The sequence below is a fragment of the Fragaria vesca genome, linkage group LG2, assembly GCF_000184155.1.
Source record: "Fragaria vesca subsp. vesca linkage group LG2, FraVesHawaii_1.0, whole genome shotgun sequence".
Taxonomy (NCBI): domain Eukaryota; kingdom Viridiplantae; phylum Streptophyta; class Magnoliopsida; order Rosales; family Rosaceae; genus Fragaria; species Fragaria vesca.
The window spans coordinates 13,094,759-13,112,102 of record NC_020492.1 but is presented as its reverse complement, the minus strand read 5'-3'; the positions used below and the strand labels follow the sequence as shown (position 1 = coordinate 13,112,102).

Here is a 17,344-nt window from a genome sequence, read left to right as displayed (position 1 = left end):
ACGGTCCAGCTTATGTCAAACTAAAACCGTTGAAGGTCATTAAAACTAAATTGAACTTTTGAAAGTCTTAACGATCACCAAATCATATGAAATTTTGTAGAGGTGATCTACTCATATAGACCTAAGATATGAACGGTGGAGATGTAAAATTATAATCGGGAAGTTGGTGTAATGCCATATCCCTATAAATGGCTTAAAATAGGGATCCCTCATTGGAAGGGCCCTGTGTGTATATATATATATATATATATGTCTCTCGTGTGTTTATCTGTAACTGTTTTCATATATTCTTTGAACTTTTCTAATTCATCTTGTTAGGTTTGAGGCGAGCTGGCGCACTGGCTTGACTGATACTCTGAGGATTGAGACTCTACACCATTGCCAATGAGAAAAAAACTGAAGCTTATATTTGTGAACTAGTAGTCTTGCTACACTATCTGATCAGCCAGGCAGGGGTTGGCCATGGTGGAATGCCATCGTCACCTGTTGAAACCCGCAACCAGAGGACGAATGTGTTAACAGCTGAAGATCAGGAGATGCTTCAGGATGTGTCTACAAACAACATCAGGCTCGGAACAAGTAAAAGTCAGAATTTTGACGCAGGAAAGGCCAGCAGGTTAAGCAAACACCACAGGCTGAGTAAGAGTAGCAGAGAATTCCTAGCAAAAGATAAACTTCCCATTGAGAATCTGTTGTCCAGGCCAATAGACTCCGATATCACCTGGGTCAAGTTCTTGGATGTCATTGATGGAGTTGACACAATGCGCAGGCTCTAAGTTGCACACATCAATACTAGTATGTGTTGGTCCATCTTTCTAATCTTCAGTGTGTGTAAAAGATAATCTTCCCTGCTAGGCGCTCTAAATTTGACACAAGGGAGGTGTTTCATGAGTTTTGATCAGATGGAAACCAGTGAGTGAGACCAGTTGCATTTTGTAAATATGAAACTTATGGTTGCAGGGGAAGATATATGAAGTTATATAGTATACACTATACTCTTTATATGATACACACAGGGTCTCTCATATTTTGTTTCCTACACGGGAATGAATCTATGAATGTCATCTTCATTCGACATTTATTTGATCGACTGCATACTTGGGTCAAACTCAGTGACCGTCCCAATGGAGTAACATTTTTTTGCACATTTCAATGACTAAACCGTTGTGTGTTTTCCACATCTTTAGATAACTAAACCGTTGTGTGTTCGGTCGGTCGAATATTATATGTTGTTGTGTGTGTTCTCCAGGTTTTCAGATAACTAAACTGATATGTGTTCAGTCGGCCGAATATTATATATTGTTATAAAGACATGATAAATGAATAAGAAACTATACTACATTTGGACACCTCTTCCTTCATCAAAGATGATTTAATAAGGGCAACAGCAAGTGGTCACCTCTTGCTCCAAAGTCAACAATGAATGAGGAGATGATCTCTGGTGTCTCTTCATTGTTGCAGATTTTGGGGTTCGAAACAAGACCACCAAACCAAACCGTCGTCAGCATCATCTATAATTGCGTTTCCAACCAGCACGACTCTTTTTTGTGAGACAGTTCATATATAACTGATACATATTTGGTCACCTTTCTAATTGACTATAACCAGAATCTGAGAGCAACTCCAACAGCTTCTCCATTTTCTTGAACTTCTTAATTTTAGGGAATATAAAGTTGTTTTTAGGTCCAACAACTTCCCTGTCTCATTCCCCAAAATGGGGATGAAGAAGAAAAAGAAGCATTCATTCCCTAAATTTGCAGCAAAACCTTGCTTCCCCAAAATTAAATTTTTCACGTACTCCAACGAATTTAAAACAACAATAAAATATTTGATTGGGTAGTTTATTGTTACAATAAAATATATAATGTTTTTTTGTTATAATTCATGATGATATATTATATTTTATTGTTGTATTAAATGCCAAAATCTCTAAAATGGAGAAGCTGCTGGATTTTGATCATAATTTTTTGGAGATTTTAGCTTTTGTTTCCCCATTTTAGAGAAATTTTAGGAAAGCTGTTGGAGATGCTCTGATCAACGAGAAGGAACTATCCTCTTTGTAACTATATCATAAATAGAAGCAGGAGGCGTGATGCTCCAGTCAAGCGATGAAACACTAGAAAATGAGAAACTAATTTAAAAGCCACAATATTAGCTTGACTGAGAGCAAAAATAAGGATCTAGGTGATGGACATTGAGGTGGGCTAGTAAAAAGAAATTGGAAAATTCGCTTCCAACACATACCCATTTGATTATCAATGTCTATCATCTAGATTAATGACACATACGGATACAAATTTGTCGACTACTTGTTGTTAGTTGATCACCTCAATACCCACAATCTAGATTAGTGACACATGTCTCTTCAGATAGTTTGACTTTATTCTTGATAATCAAATGAACATGTGTCACTAATCTAGATGATGGACATTGAGGTGGGCAAGTAAAAGATGGTCGGCAAATTTACTTTCATCTAATATATAGAGACAAAAGGTAATGTCATCACACCCGAAGATGAGGGTACGTATGAGGTGATTAAGTTGGTCTCAAACATCACCGGAGGAAGGCCTTGCTCAGTGACAAGAGAGTGATACGGTTGCCCTCCTTGATTGCCATTGCTTCAACTTGTTCCAGTGAAGCAACATGTGAAATCGAATGGTACTCACAACCTAAATAGTGACAAGTAGCATCTCTTCTGATCAGTCCCACTCCTCCAGCTTGAGTATGAGGATCAGATGCACTACCAATGCAGTATTTATTTTACCCAACTTACCAGAGGTTTCCACCTTCCGCTTCTCTCCCTGACGATCGAAAGAAACAAATTACAATTAATGGTTATCATGGAGTTGGAAATTAGAGGATCCTACTTTGCGTGAATGGTTACTCGTGGTGGCAAATTGTGATGCTGCTTCTTTTTTACCAAGATTGGTTGTGTGGTCTAACTTCTAAGACACGTTTATATATATATATATTTTCTTTTTGGTGGCGTATGGCCCAATTTGGTATATTTCATTAAGCATTTAAGCGTAAAGAACCGTGTTTTTTTGTTTTTTTTGATGATCTAGATGGAATGTTAGGACACACACTAAGAGTATAGGCAAGAACTGACGGAGACTGTGACCCATGAGCACAGGCGGAGCTCTATTGAGGCTAAGGCACCCCTGTAATTTTTTTGAACTTGTGTATTAGACTTTACTTATTAAGGAGTTTGATATAATTAGATCATTTAGATGTAAAAACTTTCTAATTTAGAGGTTTGGCCCCGTTCCTTTCCTATTAAACTATAAACACCATTTGTTGTTACTAAGTTTAATTTATCCAATTTATTTCTCCTACCTTAATCAACTCTTGTCATATACTCTATCCATAATATTTAATCAACTCACCATAATGAATAATTTCTTTTTTATCATTCTATTATGTACAAATACTTTGTAATTGATAAAATCATTTCAGTTATTTCTCTATGTATTTAATGAATTCCAAATTTCATTTTTTCTTTCCAGTTTAGTAACTTATTTTTTAACTGTCCAATACATAAAAGTTAATTACCTTTTGATATTGTATTCATATAAAATTACTCAATTGTTGAATATTATGTATTTTCACTTTGTAACTCGGCCCCCCTTAATATATAATCATGGCTCCACCCCTGCCCATGAGCTAAGTTAGCTAACCAATCAGCTATAAAACTCGCTTCCCGATGGACAAGTCAATAGACAACATAATAGATAAAAAGAAGTCAGCTGATGGATGTCTTGTGTTAACGTCTCGGTACACCATGGGGTATTCGCCTATTTACCTTACTCCGAAGACAATCAATCACAACTTTCAAATCATCACCTTCAACCATGCACTACATTTGTATGTATACCGGTAACCGGTGCAAGAACATAGTATGGAGACCTTCTTGCAATGTTGTAGCTTCAGCAACCAAAGCATTAGTAAACCCAATAATAACATTGTATGGTGTTCAAAACCACTTACCTTATATACACACTGCTATAAATTTGTGTCGCTCTAGCAGTTAGACAAAAAAAAAAAGTAGAGAATTTTAATCTACGTTCGGCGGCGCTTCTTTAGTATGTCGTTGTCGGACGGGTATTTTGGGCAGTGTCACTCACATGCCGAACTGATGGGAGTGATGGCTTCTAGACGGTGTACCTAGCTAGCTTGTTTGTGGTTCAATTCTCTAGTCAAGGATCAACTACTAAGTTTTGTTGCGGTTTGCAAGAGGGTTTAGCTTGTGTTTCATCGGAGCGGATTCTACACACCAATATGCACTTGCACCATTAATGTGTAAGTGCTCAAATCACTGTATGAGAAGATCGAATGAAGATTAAAGACCCTAATTTCTTTCATTTTAATTTCATTTTTGATTCGATCAAATTAAACACTCATAATAAGAGTACATATTCTTCGAGTCTTCGACCTAGTGTCTCACCTCCTTAGTTGGAAACACTTGAAACTATATATTTTAGGTTTCAATTTTGTTAACGGTATTAGTATATATGTATGTAGTGCGACGTAAATGACCAGATCAAAATATTACATATTAGTTGCGCGCTCGGTTCACTTACATCTTGGTGCATAGAAGAATTTTCGGTGTTTCATTGGATGCGGAGGTGTTCGGAAGGGGAGTGTGATTCGTTTAGTCATGATGGCAGTGGTGAAGTTTTGGTTTGTTGGAACAACTATTACAACTTAGTTTTGCTATGAAATGATGGCTTTTTGACCGGGATGGAACGACATTGAATTAAGTATAAGGCTGTATGTTTGTTCATGGCGGGTTGCTGACCATCTTTGAATTGCTTGATTCTGGCCCAGCCCATCAGTAGATCTAGGGGTTTCATCTAATTTACTGATCTAGTCCTACAATTGTCTAGATTTGACTAAAGATTATTCCTGTTTAATTCTATGTTCGTTAGTTGTATATCAATTTAGGTCTTTAGGCGACTACTTTTACGTTTCATAGAGTTGATAGATCGATTAGTTTCATTTCATATTGTTTATAGGCTAGCGGCTTGTGCCCTGTATGATTCTAATATGAAGACATCACTTGATGTACGTGTCTTTTCTAGCCATAGATAAGTTAACGAAATTATATACTTTCTCAAAAATGAAAATTCTTAGGTGCATACAGGTATGTGATACCCTCATTTACAAATATTACAACAAAATTATTGTCATTGTTCTAAAGAGTCATTTTTAGGTTACTTTACTTCGATTAGAAGTAATTACTCTACCTATGACATTTTTACAATTTTATGAATAAATTGTTGTTGATGTGGAAACTCGGTTCAATTATTTGTAAATGTATAAAAGCAATGTTATAACTTTTGTTGTCAATATTGTAATTGTAATTTAAGTGTATACGGATTGCATTGCTATGCGACTAAAATGTTAAGTGTATGCAGATTGGAAGTAAAAGTATACACGTGTGTTAAATGTTATATTGATATCCATTTAGGGTACTAGTATTAATGTTGATGGGTAAAACACAGGCCAAACTTGGTCAATCCTGGTAAAAATAGGAAAGGTTGATTCGACAATTAATTCAAAGATAAGCATTTAATCGTTGTGATTTCCTATACAGTTAAGCTTTCCTGGTAAGTTATTAACAATTAAATTGTTGGACTTCAATGACTTGAGTTACTCGATGAACAAGAGGTATGTAATTCTTGAAGTTCATAAGGAAAAGGCTCGGATTCCAAGTAGTGGACGTTAAACTCTCTCGATTAGTTGAACGTTTTCCATTTGAGCAAATGTTAATGAATATTTGAATTGCATGATTCGGTTATCCCAAAAGAAAAAAAAAAAAAAGTATATAACATCAACAGTACGTTCAGGTGATCCTTTTATAATAAACACCTACCTACCATATAATGCAATTTGAACAAATTTACCTTAAACTTTAAGAGAACGTAAGAGTTCTCATTACAGATGCCATTAATTATATCTATAAGTTAAAACTTCCAACACCAATTTGAACATGTTTACCTCAAATCAAAGAGAGTTAAGATGGAAAGTAATGAAAGTTTTTTTTGGTCCAAAAAGATAAAAGAAAGAGAAAGAAAAGTTTATACATCAAAGGGAAAGACTTTATGGTGACACCAAATGAGATAGATGGCAAGAAAATGTTGTAACTAGATTACCTTCGATTCGAATTATAAATCTATTGATTAGTTTGAAATTAGAGATGAAACTGCATAAAAATGAAGGAAGGTATCAAGGTCTGGAATTCCGAGAAAGGAAACAGAGTAGTAATGGCGTTTTGTACACTTGGCATGAGTCTCAGACTGTGACGCTTAACTCCTAAACGGATAAGGCCGCCACCCTTTGCCAGTTGCCTTGATCCAACACCACCTCGCCCTCCTTAAATTTCCATGCACCCCTCGATCTCACTCATCACTCTCATCCTCCCTCCATCTCACTTCATTTTCCACATCCCGGCCTAGCTTGCTTGTAAGAAATTAGGGTTGCCACCCAACCATGGAAGTCGAAACCATCCACAAGCCAAAGCCAGAGCCAGAGCCAGAGCCTCAGACTATCCCATCAACCCCATTGAGAAAGATCATTCTGGTCGCCTCCATTGCCGCCGGAATCCAATTCGGATGGGCTCTACAGCTCTCACTTTTAACCCCTTACGTCCAGCTCCTCGGCATCCCCCACACCTGGGCCGCCTTCATCTGGCTCTGCGGCCCCGTCTCCGGCATGCTTGTCCAACCCATCGTCGGCTACCACAGTGACCGCTGCGGCCGACGCCGTCCCTTCATCGTCGCCGGCTCCTCTCTCGTCGCCATCGCCGTCTTCCTCATCGGCTACGCCGCCGACCTCGGCCACCTCTTCGGCGACTCCCTCGACAAGCCCACCAAGCCACGCGCCATCGCCGTGTTCGTGGTCGGGTTCTGGATCCTCGACGTGGCCAACAACATGTTACAAGGCCCCTGCCGTGCGCTCCTGGCCGACATCTCCGGCTCCGACACCAGGAAAATGCGAACCGCCAACGGGTTCTACTCTTTCTTCATGGCCGTCGGAAACGTCCTCGGATTCTCCGCCGGGTCCTACACTCATCTCCATAAGATGCTCCCCTTCACCATGACCAAAGCCTGCGACGTCTACTGCGCCAACCTCAAAACCTGCTTCTTCCTCTCCATCGCTCTCCTCATCGCCCTCACCATCCTCGCACTCACATCCGTCCCGGAGCCGACTCCGGAAGTCGTGGATGAGGAGATCGCACCAGCGGTGCCCTTCTTCACCGAAATTGTAGCCGCGTTTAAGGAGCTGCAGAGACCGATGTGGATCCTGTTGGTGGTGACATGCCTCAACTGGATTGCATGGTTCCCTTTCTTACTGTTCGACACTGACTGGATGGGAAGGGAGGTGTACGGAGGTGAGGTCGGCAATGGCAGGCTGTATGACTTGGGGGTCAGAGCCGGTGCCCTCGGCCTCATGCTCAACTCCGTCGTCTTGGGCTGCGTCTCTCTCGGGATTGAGATTCTGGCGCGTGCCCTTGGTGGGGTCAAGCGCTTGTGGGGCCTTGTCAACTTTCTCCTCGCCATCTGTTTGGCCATGACTGTCTTGATCACCAAACTAGCTCAGTCCGCTCGACACGGCGCCGTTTCAGTCTCCGGAGCTCAGCCACCTCCGCCCCCGGCCGGTATCAAGGCGGGTGCGCTGGCTCTCTTTGCTCTCCTGGGTATACCTCAGGCGGTAAGTAGCAGTTAATTAAACTCTCTCTAGCTTGGGCATAAATTTCTGCGTGATACATGCGTCATTTTTTGGTTTCTATTCAAACGCATGCAGATAAGGTTAACACATTTCACCACACCTTTACATCTGACCTAGCTGCGACAAATAATAATACAACTACTTCTAATATACACATACATACATATGACATACTCACGTATTTGGACGGTGGTTTAATTAGGTCTGTTACATGATTCATTAATAATACATTTCTCTGGTTACTGACCTCAGTAACCTGTCCCAGTTTTGAAACAAGTATTTTTGTTGTCTGAGATTATGAAACAAATTAATATGCCGTATCAAATTAATATGGGAAAACCATGAGATTAATTATTTTAATGTTTACAAGTTTAGACTTTACAGCAAGCGGTTTCGTTTCGTGTTGAAACTTCTTGACAATGCTTGTGCTTCTGTCGAGTCCAGCCAAATTTGGTCGACTCTGTAATATTTATTTGCACTGGGCCAACTTTTACAGTCTATTGATTTTTGGTCCCAGTTTGGTTATGGTGTGTTGTTTTGTAGCAACTATAGTGTTGTTTCTTTCTGCTTCCTCCTGTTGATCTCGATCTTCATTGATATTCTATACATGAACCTACAGATAACCTACAGTGTTCCCTTTGCTCTAGCATCCATATTTTGCAGCAATTCTGGTGCAGGCCAAGGTAGAGTTTCCAACAGTACCAAACTATTTATAGATGCATCATATATGGACGTACGTTACACATGAAGAACAATGCTGTAACTGACCAACTTGGATCGGATCTCTGGATTTTGCAGGGCTTTCTTTAGGAGTCTTGAATCTTGCAATTGTTGTGCCACAGGTAATAAACCTCGCGCGCGCTGGCTGCATGCAACAGATCGAAGAGGTTTCGGTTTTGATGATTAATTTCGATTTCTCATATGAATTTTTTGATCGATTTATGCAGATGGTAGTGTCAGTAGCAAGTGGACCATGGGATGCTCTATTTGGTGGTGGTAATTTGCCGGCATTTGTGGTTGGAGCCATCGCCGCTGTATTGAGTGGTATCCTAGCTCTCACTATGTTACCATCTCCTCCCCCGGATCTTCCAACAGCTAAGAATGCAAGAGCTGCAGCAGCTGCATTCCATTGATCCCGATCAAAATCAAGAGAGTTTTAACTGTAGCTTTCTTTTACTTAATTTTTCCAGTTCTTATCTTAATGTGTCTTGTACTAGAGTGTACAAGTACTACCTAGTAGGTATCTTTCTTCAAAAATTGAAATAGAAAATGCTGTATTGCCATTTGTTAATGGCATATATAGCAATACTCTGTATCGACGCGTAAGCATGATACAGTTGATGATACAACCATTGCATGGTTGACCCCAAAATCCTTGTCTTTGTATATTGCTTCATCCTTTCATCCAGTAGTTTATGAATTTCGTGTGAACGAGTATATGACAAGGATGAGCATTAATATCTCTCTTTTATCTTTGTTTTGATTGAAAATCTAACCGCATGACCTTAGAGCATCTTCAATAAAGATGTCAATTTTTTTTATCAAATTCAAAATTTAACTTGTGACAAGGCTAAAAATAGCATTTGCTAATTTGGTTAATTAATCTCATCTCCAATAAAATTGTCTAATTTGAATATTTACAATGTATTAAACAATCATTTGAAAAGAGTATGCTTGGTGTGCGTACTATTTGGACAAGTATAAGAGAGTAAGGAAAATTTGACATTGCCTTCTCTCAGTGTCATTTTTATTTTAATGACTCCTAAATGTCATTTAGAGAGTATCTCCGATGGAGATGTCAAAATGCTTCTGTCAATTTCAGATTTGAAAGTTGATGTGGCTTTTGTCAATTTTGACCATTTGATCTCTAATTGCAATTTAATAGAGCAACAGTTTTGATTGAATTTATAAGTTTAACAGGGAAAATGTGTATTTAGCCCCTCATTGCTCATTCCAACGACATTATCGCTCCATCTTAATTGAAGTTGCAATCTTGACTCGCATGCTATAAACGCTTAAGATTTCAGAGGCCGTGCAATCTTCAACTCACCATCAGTAGTATTCAACCATATTCAAGCCGGTATTGTCGTAATGTTGAATGTCACTTGTGCCGACACCTGTAACACATTGACAACGCAATGGTCTTCACCTTCGTGAGCACCACCGACATCACCTCTTTAAATGCCGCCGTGAATGATTGTATCATCAACATCCGATCTGAAATTGTATTTCAATTTTGGTAAAGATAGATGCTAGAATCATGAAAATGTGGTTTTTGGTCTAGAATGAATTCTCAAAAATGGAGGATGGGTTTCGAGATTGATTCAGTTAATTTCTCGATGAGCTCTTTTTTTTTTTAAATTTTTTTTAGACACTGTTCTAAAATAAGGCCGCCCAGTTCGCCTAAGGCAGCCATCCGCCCTAAAAAACGTGTTTTTCAGTTATAGGTTCCTAATCCTATCGCACAAACGCAAGATTGTCTTGAAGAGATGTTATCTCCTATGCATTCTAGTCTAATCTAATCTAGTTTAAAATCCTAATCTAATCTTGTCTACTTTACCGAAGGGTATGAACACTATGATTCACCTAACAATCTGACACCGACAGTTTTATGTTTTTGGTTTTTTGGGTCTATACTCTATATCTCAGGGAGCTTGAAAGGACTCTATTTTGACCAAAAAATATTATAGTATTGAGTGCAGGGCATTTTCGTGGGTTCCAATTTCCGAAAGCTCACTCTCACTCTCACTCTCTATTAGTCTATACCAATCGCGAAGGCAATTCTCTCGCAGACGTCTTAGCTAGTTCTGCTGCGCTTGCTTTTCTCTTTGACTCTCTTCAATCAGGGGCCGTCTTTTCTCTGTAAGATCAACAAAAAAAAAAAAAATGCCCAGGAAGAGTAAAGCAAAGAAAGAAGAGATTTGCGAAGAGGTTTGCTTCCACTGCAAAGATGGGGGACTGCTCATGGTCTGCGACTACAAGTCAGTGTCTTATTCTCTATATATTTTTTTTCTCAAGTTTCATACTTTCTCATTCCTTTTGGTCTTTTGGCACTGTGTTTTCATGTTTCAGGAATTGCCTTAAAGCTTATCATCCTGAATGTGTGGAAAAAGACGAATCTTTTGTGGAGTCTGGGCAGCGCTGGAACTGCAGTAAGCTGCTGCTGCTGCTTATGTTTTTGTGTCATTTTCAATGTTTTATATGTCTCTTTGACATGTTCTTGTCACTGAAATGTTATCCTTTTTATGCATTACTATCATGAATGTTGCATTTCAGAATGGCATTCTTGCTTCTTGTGCGATAAAGCTGCGAAATTTCAATGCTTTTGCTGCCCACAAGCTGTTTGCGGACGCTGCCTCTGTGACTCTGAGTTTGTGGTTCATAGAGTGGAAAGAGGATTTTGTAATCATTGTTTGAAGCTTGCAGTGCTCATTGAAGACAACTTGGATGTTGATTCTGACGGGGTATGTTTACTTGTCATTAATTTTAAGGAAAGGCGACTCTTAGTTTCCTTTACATACACAAATGCTGAAATACATTGACAATATACATCCCCATGTGTATAAGTTTCCAAGGTTTTTGAGTTTGTTATTTGCTACCATGCCCTTTCTGAAGGTAATTAATTGCCACTTTAAAAATTAATGGTACTGCATATGTTTCCTTCTCTGAATTTTTTGATTCCTCAGCTCCAGTGGATACTATTTGACCATTAATATTTGTATCTCTATTCAATATTCTGTCATATAAGTCCATCAGACTCGGTCTGGACAAAAATATGGAAGTAGTTAGAACTGTACAGTTAATGAACCCTTGATGCTTAGCGGCAACGGGAAGTTCACAGCTAAGAAAATTTTCTTTCCTTTTTGGAGTACTGTTGAACAAGTGCTGTAAATTTAGTTTTGGATTTTTGATACAACTCAGCTTTTCTATATGATTTTTCTTTCTCATGTAAGCCTCCAGATCTACAGTTGCTATACTTCATAGAGCCTAGGCATTTGAGTTTTACTCGGCAAACTTTGTGAACACTGTCCCGTCCATTTGAATTCCTAGATAATGTTAGCATGGCGTTGGATGGTATATTCCATTCTTATATTATTTGATCATATCAGAGCTCAAAGACTTAGACCTTTGTGCAGGCATAAGCTTGAGAGCTTAATAAAACTCTTGGCAATCCGTGTCCCTGTTAACATTTTAATGCCTGTATAATATTCCAATGATGTTCGGTGGATGGTTGATTCCATTCTTCTGTAATCTCTTTGAAGGAATTTGGTGTATTGTTAATTTTTATTAATAAAGCTCCTTCATACTTGTGGAATTCTATGCAAACAAAATCTTATGTAAAGGGAAGAGTACATTGATTAACAAACTTTGGTTATAATGTATTTCTCAAAATGTTTTTTCCCCTTTTTCTTTGTTGGCTTTTTTATTTTTCGTCGTTTTTTGTTATGTTTTTGTCGATTTGTTTATTTGTGAGGAAGTGGAGCCTGTCAGTTATTTGGTTTGATGATATAAGTTAGATTTTCGTATTCTCACCTCACAGTATGTTCTTTTCCATTTCAGGGCAGAGTTGACTTCAAAGATATAAATACATTCGAGTACTTATTTAAGGATTATTGGCAGATAATGAAAAAGAAAGAACGCTTGTCTGCAGAAGATGTCTACTCTGCAAAAACGTTTTTGAAGAAGGGAAAGAATTACACGTCTAACTTTGATTCGAATGTGATTCGTAAAAAAGAAGAAAAAATTTCAGAATCCGATGAAGAAAGTGACCCTCAGGTATCTGATTACGATGAAGTGGAAAGTGGAGAAGAATACATGCCAGTTACCAAAAAGAAGAGATCCAAGGGAAAACAGTGCTCAGTTAAAAGAAAAGTAGAAGCAAAGAAAAGAGAATTTATAGGATGGGGATCAAAGTCTCTCCTAGAATTCCTTGCTTCCATGGGTAAAGATACATCCACGGAGTTATCACAGTATGAAGTCACCTCTATAGTTACAGACTATTGTAAAGAAAACAAGCTTTTTGACCCAGAAAAGAAGAAGAAAGTAATTTGCGATGCAACCTTGCAGTCTCTTTTTGGACGGAAATCATTTTTTAAAAATAGTATATACAACCTTCTGACTTCCCATTTTGCTGACAATCTGGAAGAGTCAACGGAGGAGGATGAGAGTGGAAGTAGTTCCGAAGACAATGAGGAGAGCTTTATGGGTACCTGTAAAAGGCAGATCAAGTTGAGCCCTAAAGTACCAGATGTGCAGAAAAGCTGTTTTGCTTCCATTGTTCCTGAAAACATCAAGCTTGTGTACCTGAAGAGGACCTTAGTGGAGGAATTGTTAAAGCAACCGGAGACTTTTGGTGAGAAAGTAACAGGAAGTTTTGTGAGAGTTAAATGTGACCCAAATGATTATTCACTGAAGAACTCTCACCAGCTCTTGCAAATTAAAGGTAATTATCATAGTGATATATTCTTCTAATTCTGAAAAATTCAACTCTGCTTGTTGTAGATGTCTTCAGTAAAACACCCATGATATTATAGTACAGATTTGTCTTGGTGTCAACTGGGGGAGTAGCATTGGTCTTGTTATGAAGAGATTACCATTTGTGTAACTATAACTTATTATGAGAAAACAAAAGATCTCAAATGTCCAGGTTCGAAGTGCTATAAAATATTGACTATCTCCATGAAAAATCAAAACTTCTGGGTTCTAGAGTTTGTCTAACATGGTATCAGATTTTGGGTTGTAGATTTGTAAGAGGCCCTAGGTTCGAAACAATCAATCCTCATTTCCCACTCTGTCCTCATTTGTCAGTTTCTCCCACAGGATGGACGTGAGAAAGGGTCTCAAAACTAATCATACCTTATTGTCTTATTTCCTAACAGCTTAATCTTTTGAGATTTATTTGTTATCTGTCATCAAGGTTGTCTTGCCATATTAAAAATTTGGGAAATTCTATGGTACCTACCCGTATGTGATACCTACATTTACAAATGTGACAACATATTTGTAGTCAAAATGGTAATGCTGAGTCGTATTGTTTGTAATCTTGTTCTAATAATTGTAATTACAAAATGTACAACCATTTTATAACTTTTTGAACAAATTGTTCTCATAGTTGTAATTTTGTTTAACTTCATGTAAATAGTGTAAATAAATTTGGTAAGTTTGTTCTCAATGTTGTAATTTAATTCATAACATTGTAATTTTTGTTCAAGTACATATAAAATAAAAGTAGGATATACATCCAATACTATAGCTTGTCTCTTAAAATTTATAGAAAAGATATAATATGTACAGAAAACAAGAGGAATTTACCTTATCAACCACTGGTTAGTTTAATTTAACGTTCTTAAGGCTGAAGCATGTCTATATGTGCTAAACACAATCTTGACTGGATATAGCTTGAGCTTCCTTTATAAATAGAAAGGGTATTGAGTTCATTTCCCAATAGGTATGCTCGAATCAATGAAACTAAAGAGTCAGAAACTCGTTTTGTCAAAAGATGTTCAATGTGTATATGCATGCTCCATGTATCAGAATGCATTTTGCTCTTATTTTCATTTAAGTGACTAGAATCATGATTATTCTGATGCAAAAAGCCAAGGATCAGGATACACACGTGATATGGTATTTTTATATGTTCAACACTTAAAGAAGAGGCTGCTGATTCTTGAATGCACAAACTGTGATCCTGCCACTTTTCCTCAGTGTATCATCATTATATGATTAATGTTCTGTTTTGTGTTATTCTTATCCTGGCAGGTATAAAGGAAAGTTTGAGGACAGACAGAGAGGATACAGAAATACTTTTGCAATGTTTCAGTACTCACAAAGATTTACCTGTTTCCAAGCTGTCAGATGATGACTTCTGTAAGGTAATATCATTGTGACTGTTTGGTTTTCCTTTTCCAATTAGAGACATAGACTGCCATTTCCAATACAAAGGTCAAAGTTATTTAAGGTTTTATTATATACATGTGTAGGGGTTGTCTACGGTACTGGGATGTATAACACACTCATTTACCACTAATTGAACAAAAATTACAAGTTAACTGAGTAAAATTTACAACATTGACAACAAAAGTACTACATTTGTTTTACACATTTACATATAATTGAACCAAGTTACTACAACGACAACAAGTTGTTCATAAACTTGTAAATTGTCTTAAGTTAAGTAATTATCTCTAATATAACAAAAATTACCCAAGTAATGACTATTTTTACCAAAACGACAACAAATTTGTTGTCATATTAGTAAATGTAGGTATCACAAACAGGTAGGTACCTAAGAAAATTCCCATATGTATATACTACAGAAACTACAAGAGACAATTAGGGTAAATAAATAATTTGGGTAAAGTTTCTGTGCCGAAACTGAGATTGTCCAGACTCCAGAGTGGAGCAATGTAAGAAGTGAGAACCTAAGTATTGTTAGATATGACTTGTAAAAGTTTTGTTATTACTGGGACTTCATTGTGTGCTTGTCATGCCTTATAAATTCTCATAAAGATTCTTCTTTAATTCATAGCGTAAAATTATAGTCCTGATGTTATGAATCAATTGGAAGTTACTATAAATTTATAGTTTGCAGTTATGTTTTTGGGAATAAACCTAAGTTGAGTATTACATGCAGGAAGAATGTGAAGATCTACAGCAGAGAATAAATAATGGCCTCCTTAAAAAGCCAACTATTGTAAGTTTTTTTTTTTTTTGAACATGTTCACTGTATCCCAAAGGCTTCCTAGGCCCAAGGACTAATCCAAACTATTGTAAGTTAAGTTATTTTATGTGTAGTTAGTAATTAATTTATTGTGCTTCCTGTAATGATGTTGTAGACTGTTGAACTATTATAAGTTATATAATTTCAAGCATAGTTTGAACTTTTTGAAGGATATTTTTTAATTATATTTTTTGCCGGGTCAAGTGCTTCGTTTCTGAGTTTTATGAACACAATTGCATAGATATTCTAATCGGATCAATTATATCATTTGTATGGAATACATTTAGTTTTACAGCAGAAAGCTCATTTAATTAGGCACATCCAGGGACCAAATGCTCTTATCATTTGTAAATCTCCTCTACAGTTACAATCTTCAGATATCTCAAATCGAACCATAAATCATATAAATCATCCAAGTCACTTTACTTTATGATTTATATGAGTAACTGAGGCAAAATATACATTAGAATCTAGTTATTAGATTGTGTATGGAAATTAGTTGAGACAACACTACATTAGAATCTACTTAGTTAGATTTTATATTGAAAGAAGATGTGGCAAGAATACAGTAAGATTAGATTGCCTACAAATGGAACAGTCGCCAACCCCAGAGACACAAATATGCTGTTACTGTTTGTTTCTTATTCTGTAAGCATTTGGTTTCCATTAATAGTTTTATCACTGGTCTTTACGTTTTGGTTAAGATTTAGATTGTATAGCTTGTATAATATCTGGAGTTTTTTCCAGTTATTGTTGGTATTGCAACCAGTTAACCAGGGTTTTCTTGTTTAATAGGTGGAGTTTGAACAGAAGGCTAGAAGTCTACATGAGAATATAACAAAGCATGTACGTTTCTGGCTTCGACCTCAAAATAGAATTTTATTTAGTCATAGTTCATTCAAAATGTAGCAACAGCTTCAGATGTCCAGCAAATGGACAGCAGGCTTCCTTAAGACATTTTCATCCCTCATTGTTTGTGGATAGTAATTATGATTCAAATCTATTAGTGATAAATCGAAACTTTATAGTTTATACTACAACTGCACATATCTACTGTATTTTTTATTTATTTTTTCTCTAAGGTTAGAAACACTTTTTTACCTGATGAGATCTGAAAGAGTAGAAAGTAAAAAACTTTCATCACGAAGTTTTCAGAAAGTCTGCTTGAAGAAAGACAATGTCATATTCAAATTTTCAGCCTAAAAGTTGAAGAAGTACAGAAAGAAAGCATGTCCATTACCGTCTTGGAAACTGTTTTGGCTTGTAGTTTTCATAATTCATCCTTTTAAGAATTCATTTTCCGCTTTACTGATGTCATGTTAACTGCCATCAACATGTTCCAATGCTGTTAATAATTTCTACTATGTAACTATGGAGTGAATCAGACTATATAATGCCTAGGCCTCTGAAAATATCAAAGATGTGTCTTGCATTTTGTAAATGCTTGTGTCTATATCTGCACACTACGTAACTATGGAATGAATTTGACTATCTACTCAGTAGGCCTTTGTATGTATGGTTAGAATTACATATGCTGCTATTTCAAGTATTGCTATTCAACTCTCCTATCCAACAGCTTTTTAAGCTCAGATTTTATCTTGACATTCTTATTCTCCAGTATTTATTTGTATCTTTTATGTATATGTGAAAAATTTCAGTGGCTTGCAAGAGAATTGACTCTGTTGCAGAAGCGCATTGACCATGCAAATGAAAAAGGATGGAGGAGAGAATATCCTTGATTAAGTTAATTTATATAGCAAAAAAGGTGGAGTAATGACACAAGTAGGAAAATCTTAATTCATTGACATTGTCATAATATACATTTATGGAAGTTCAAATTGTCTGTCAAAACTATTTTCAATTGTTTGGACCTTATATCAATTTTATTTTTAT

General features: G+C 37.0%; 2 protein-coding genes and 1 pseudogene across 2 annotated transcripts in view; all 3 read left to right on the top strand.

Moving 5' to 3' along the window:
• LOC101301647 overlaps window positions 1-776 on the top strand; it is a 6,464-nt pseudogene extending 5,688 nt beyond the window's left edge.
• Window positions 777-6,492: 5,716 nt separating this feature from the next.
• LOC101295188 (sucrose transport protein SUC2-like) lies at window positions 6,493-8,864 on the top strand. Its single transcript, XM_004290390.1, has 4 exons — window positions 6,493-7,713; window positions 8,351-8,414; window positions 8,530-8,573; window positions 8,679-8,864. Exons 1-4 carry the CDS (start codon window positions 6,493-6,495, stop codon window positions 8,862-8,864), a joined length of 1,515 nt encoding a protein of 504 aa, XP_004290438.1.
• Window positions 8,865-10,435: 1,571 nt separating this feature from the next.
• The window catches only part of LOC101294903 (zinc finger CCCH domain-containing protein 19-like), a 10,388-nt gene continuing 3,479 nt past the window's right edge, over window positions 10,436-17,344 (top strand). Inside the window, exons 1-8 of the mRNA XM_004290389.1 lie at window positions 10,436-10,712; window positions 10,804-10,883; window positions 11,008-11,195; window positions 12,292-13,174; window positions 14,491-14,603; window positions 15,365-15,424; window positions 16,247-16,297; window positions 17,110-17,180. Of these exons, the coding sequence (XP_004290437.1) occupies window positions 10,618-10,712; window positions 10,804-10,883; window positions 11,008-11,195; window positions 12,292-13,174; window positions 14,491-14,603; window positions 15,365-15,424; window positions 16,247-16,297; window positions 17,110-17,180 (1,541 nt within the window). The 5' untranslated portion in view covers window positions 10,436-10,617. The remainder of the gene's footprint in view (window positions 10,713-10,803; window positions 10,884-11,007; window positions 11,196-12,291; window positions 13,175-14,490; window positions 14,604-15,364; window positions 15,425-16,246; window positions 16,298-17,109; window positions 17,181-17,344) is intronic.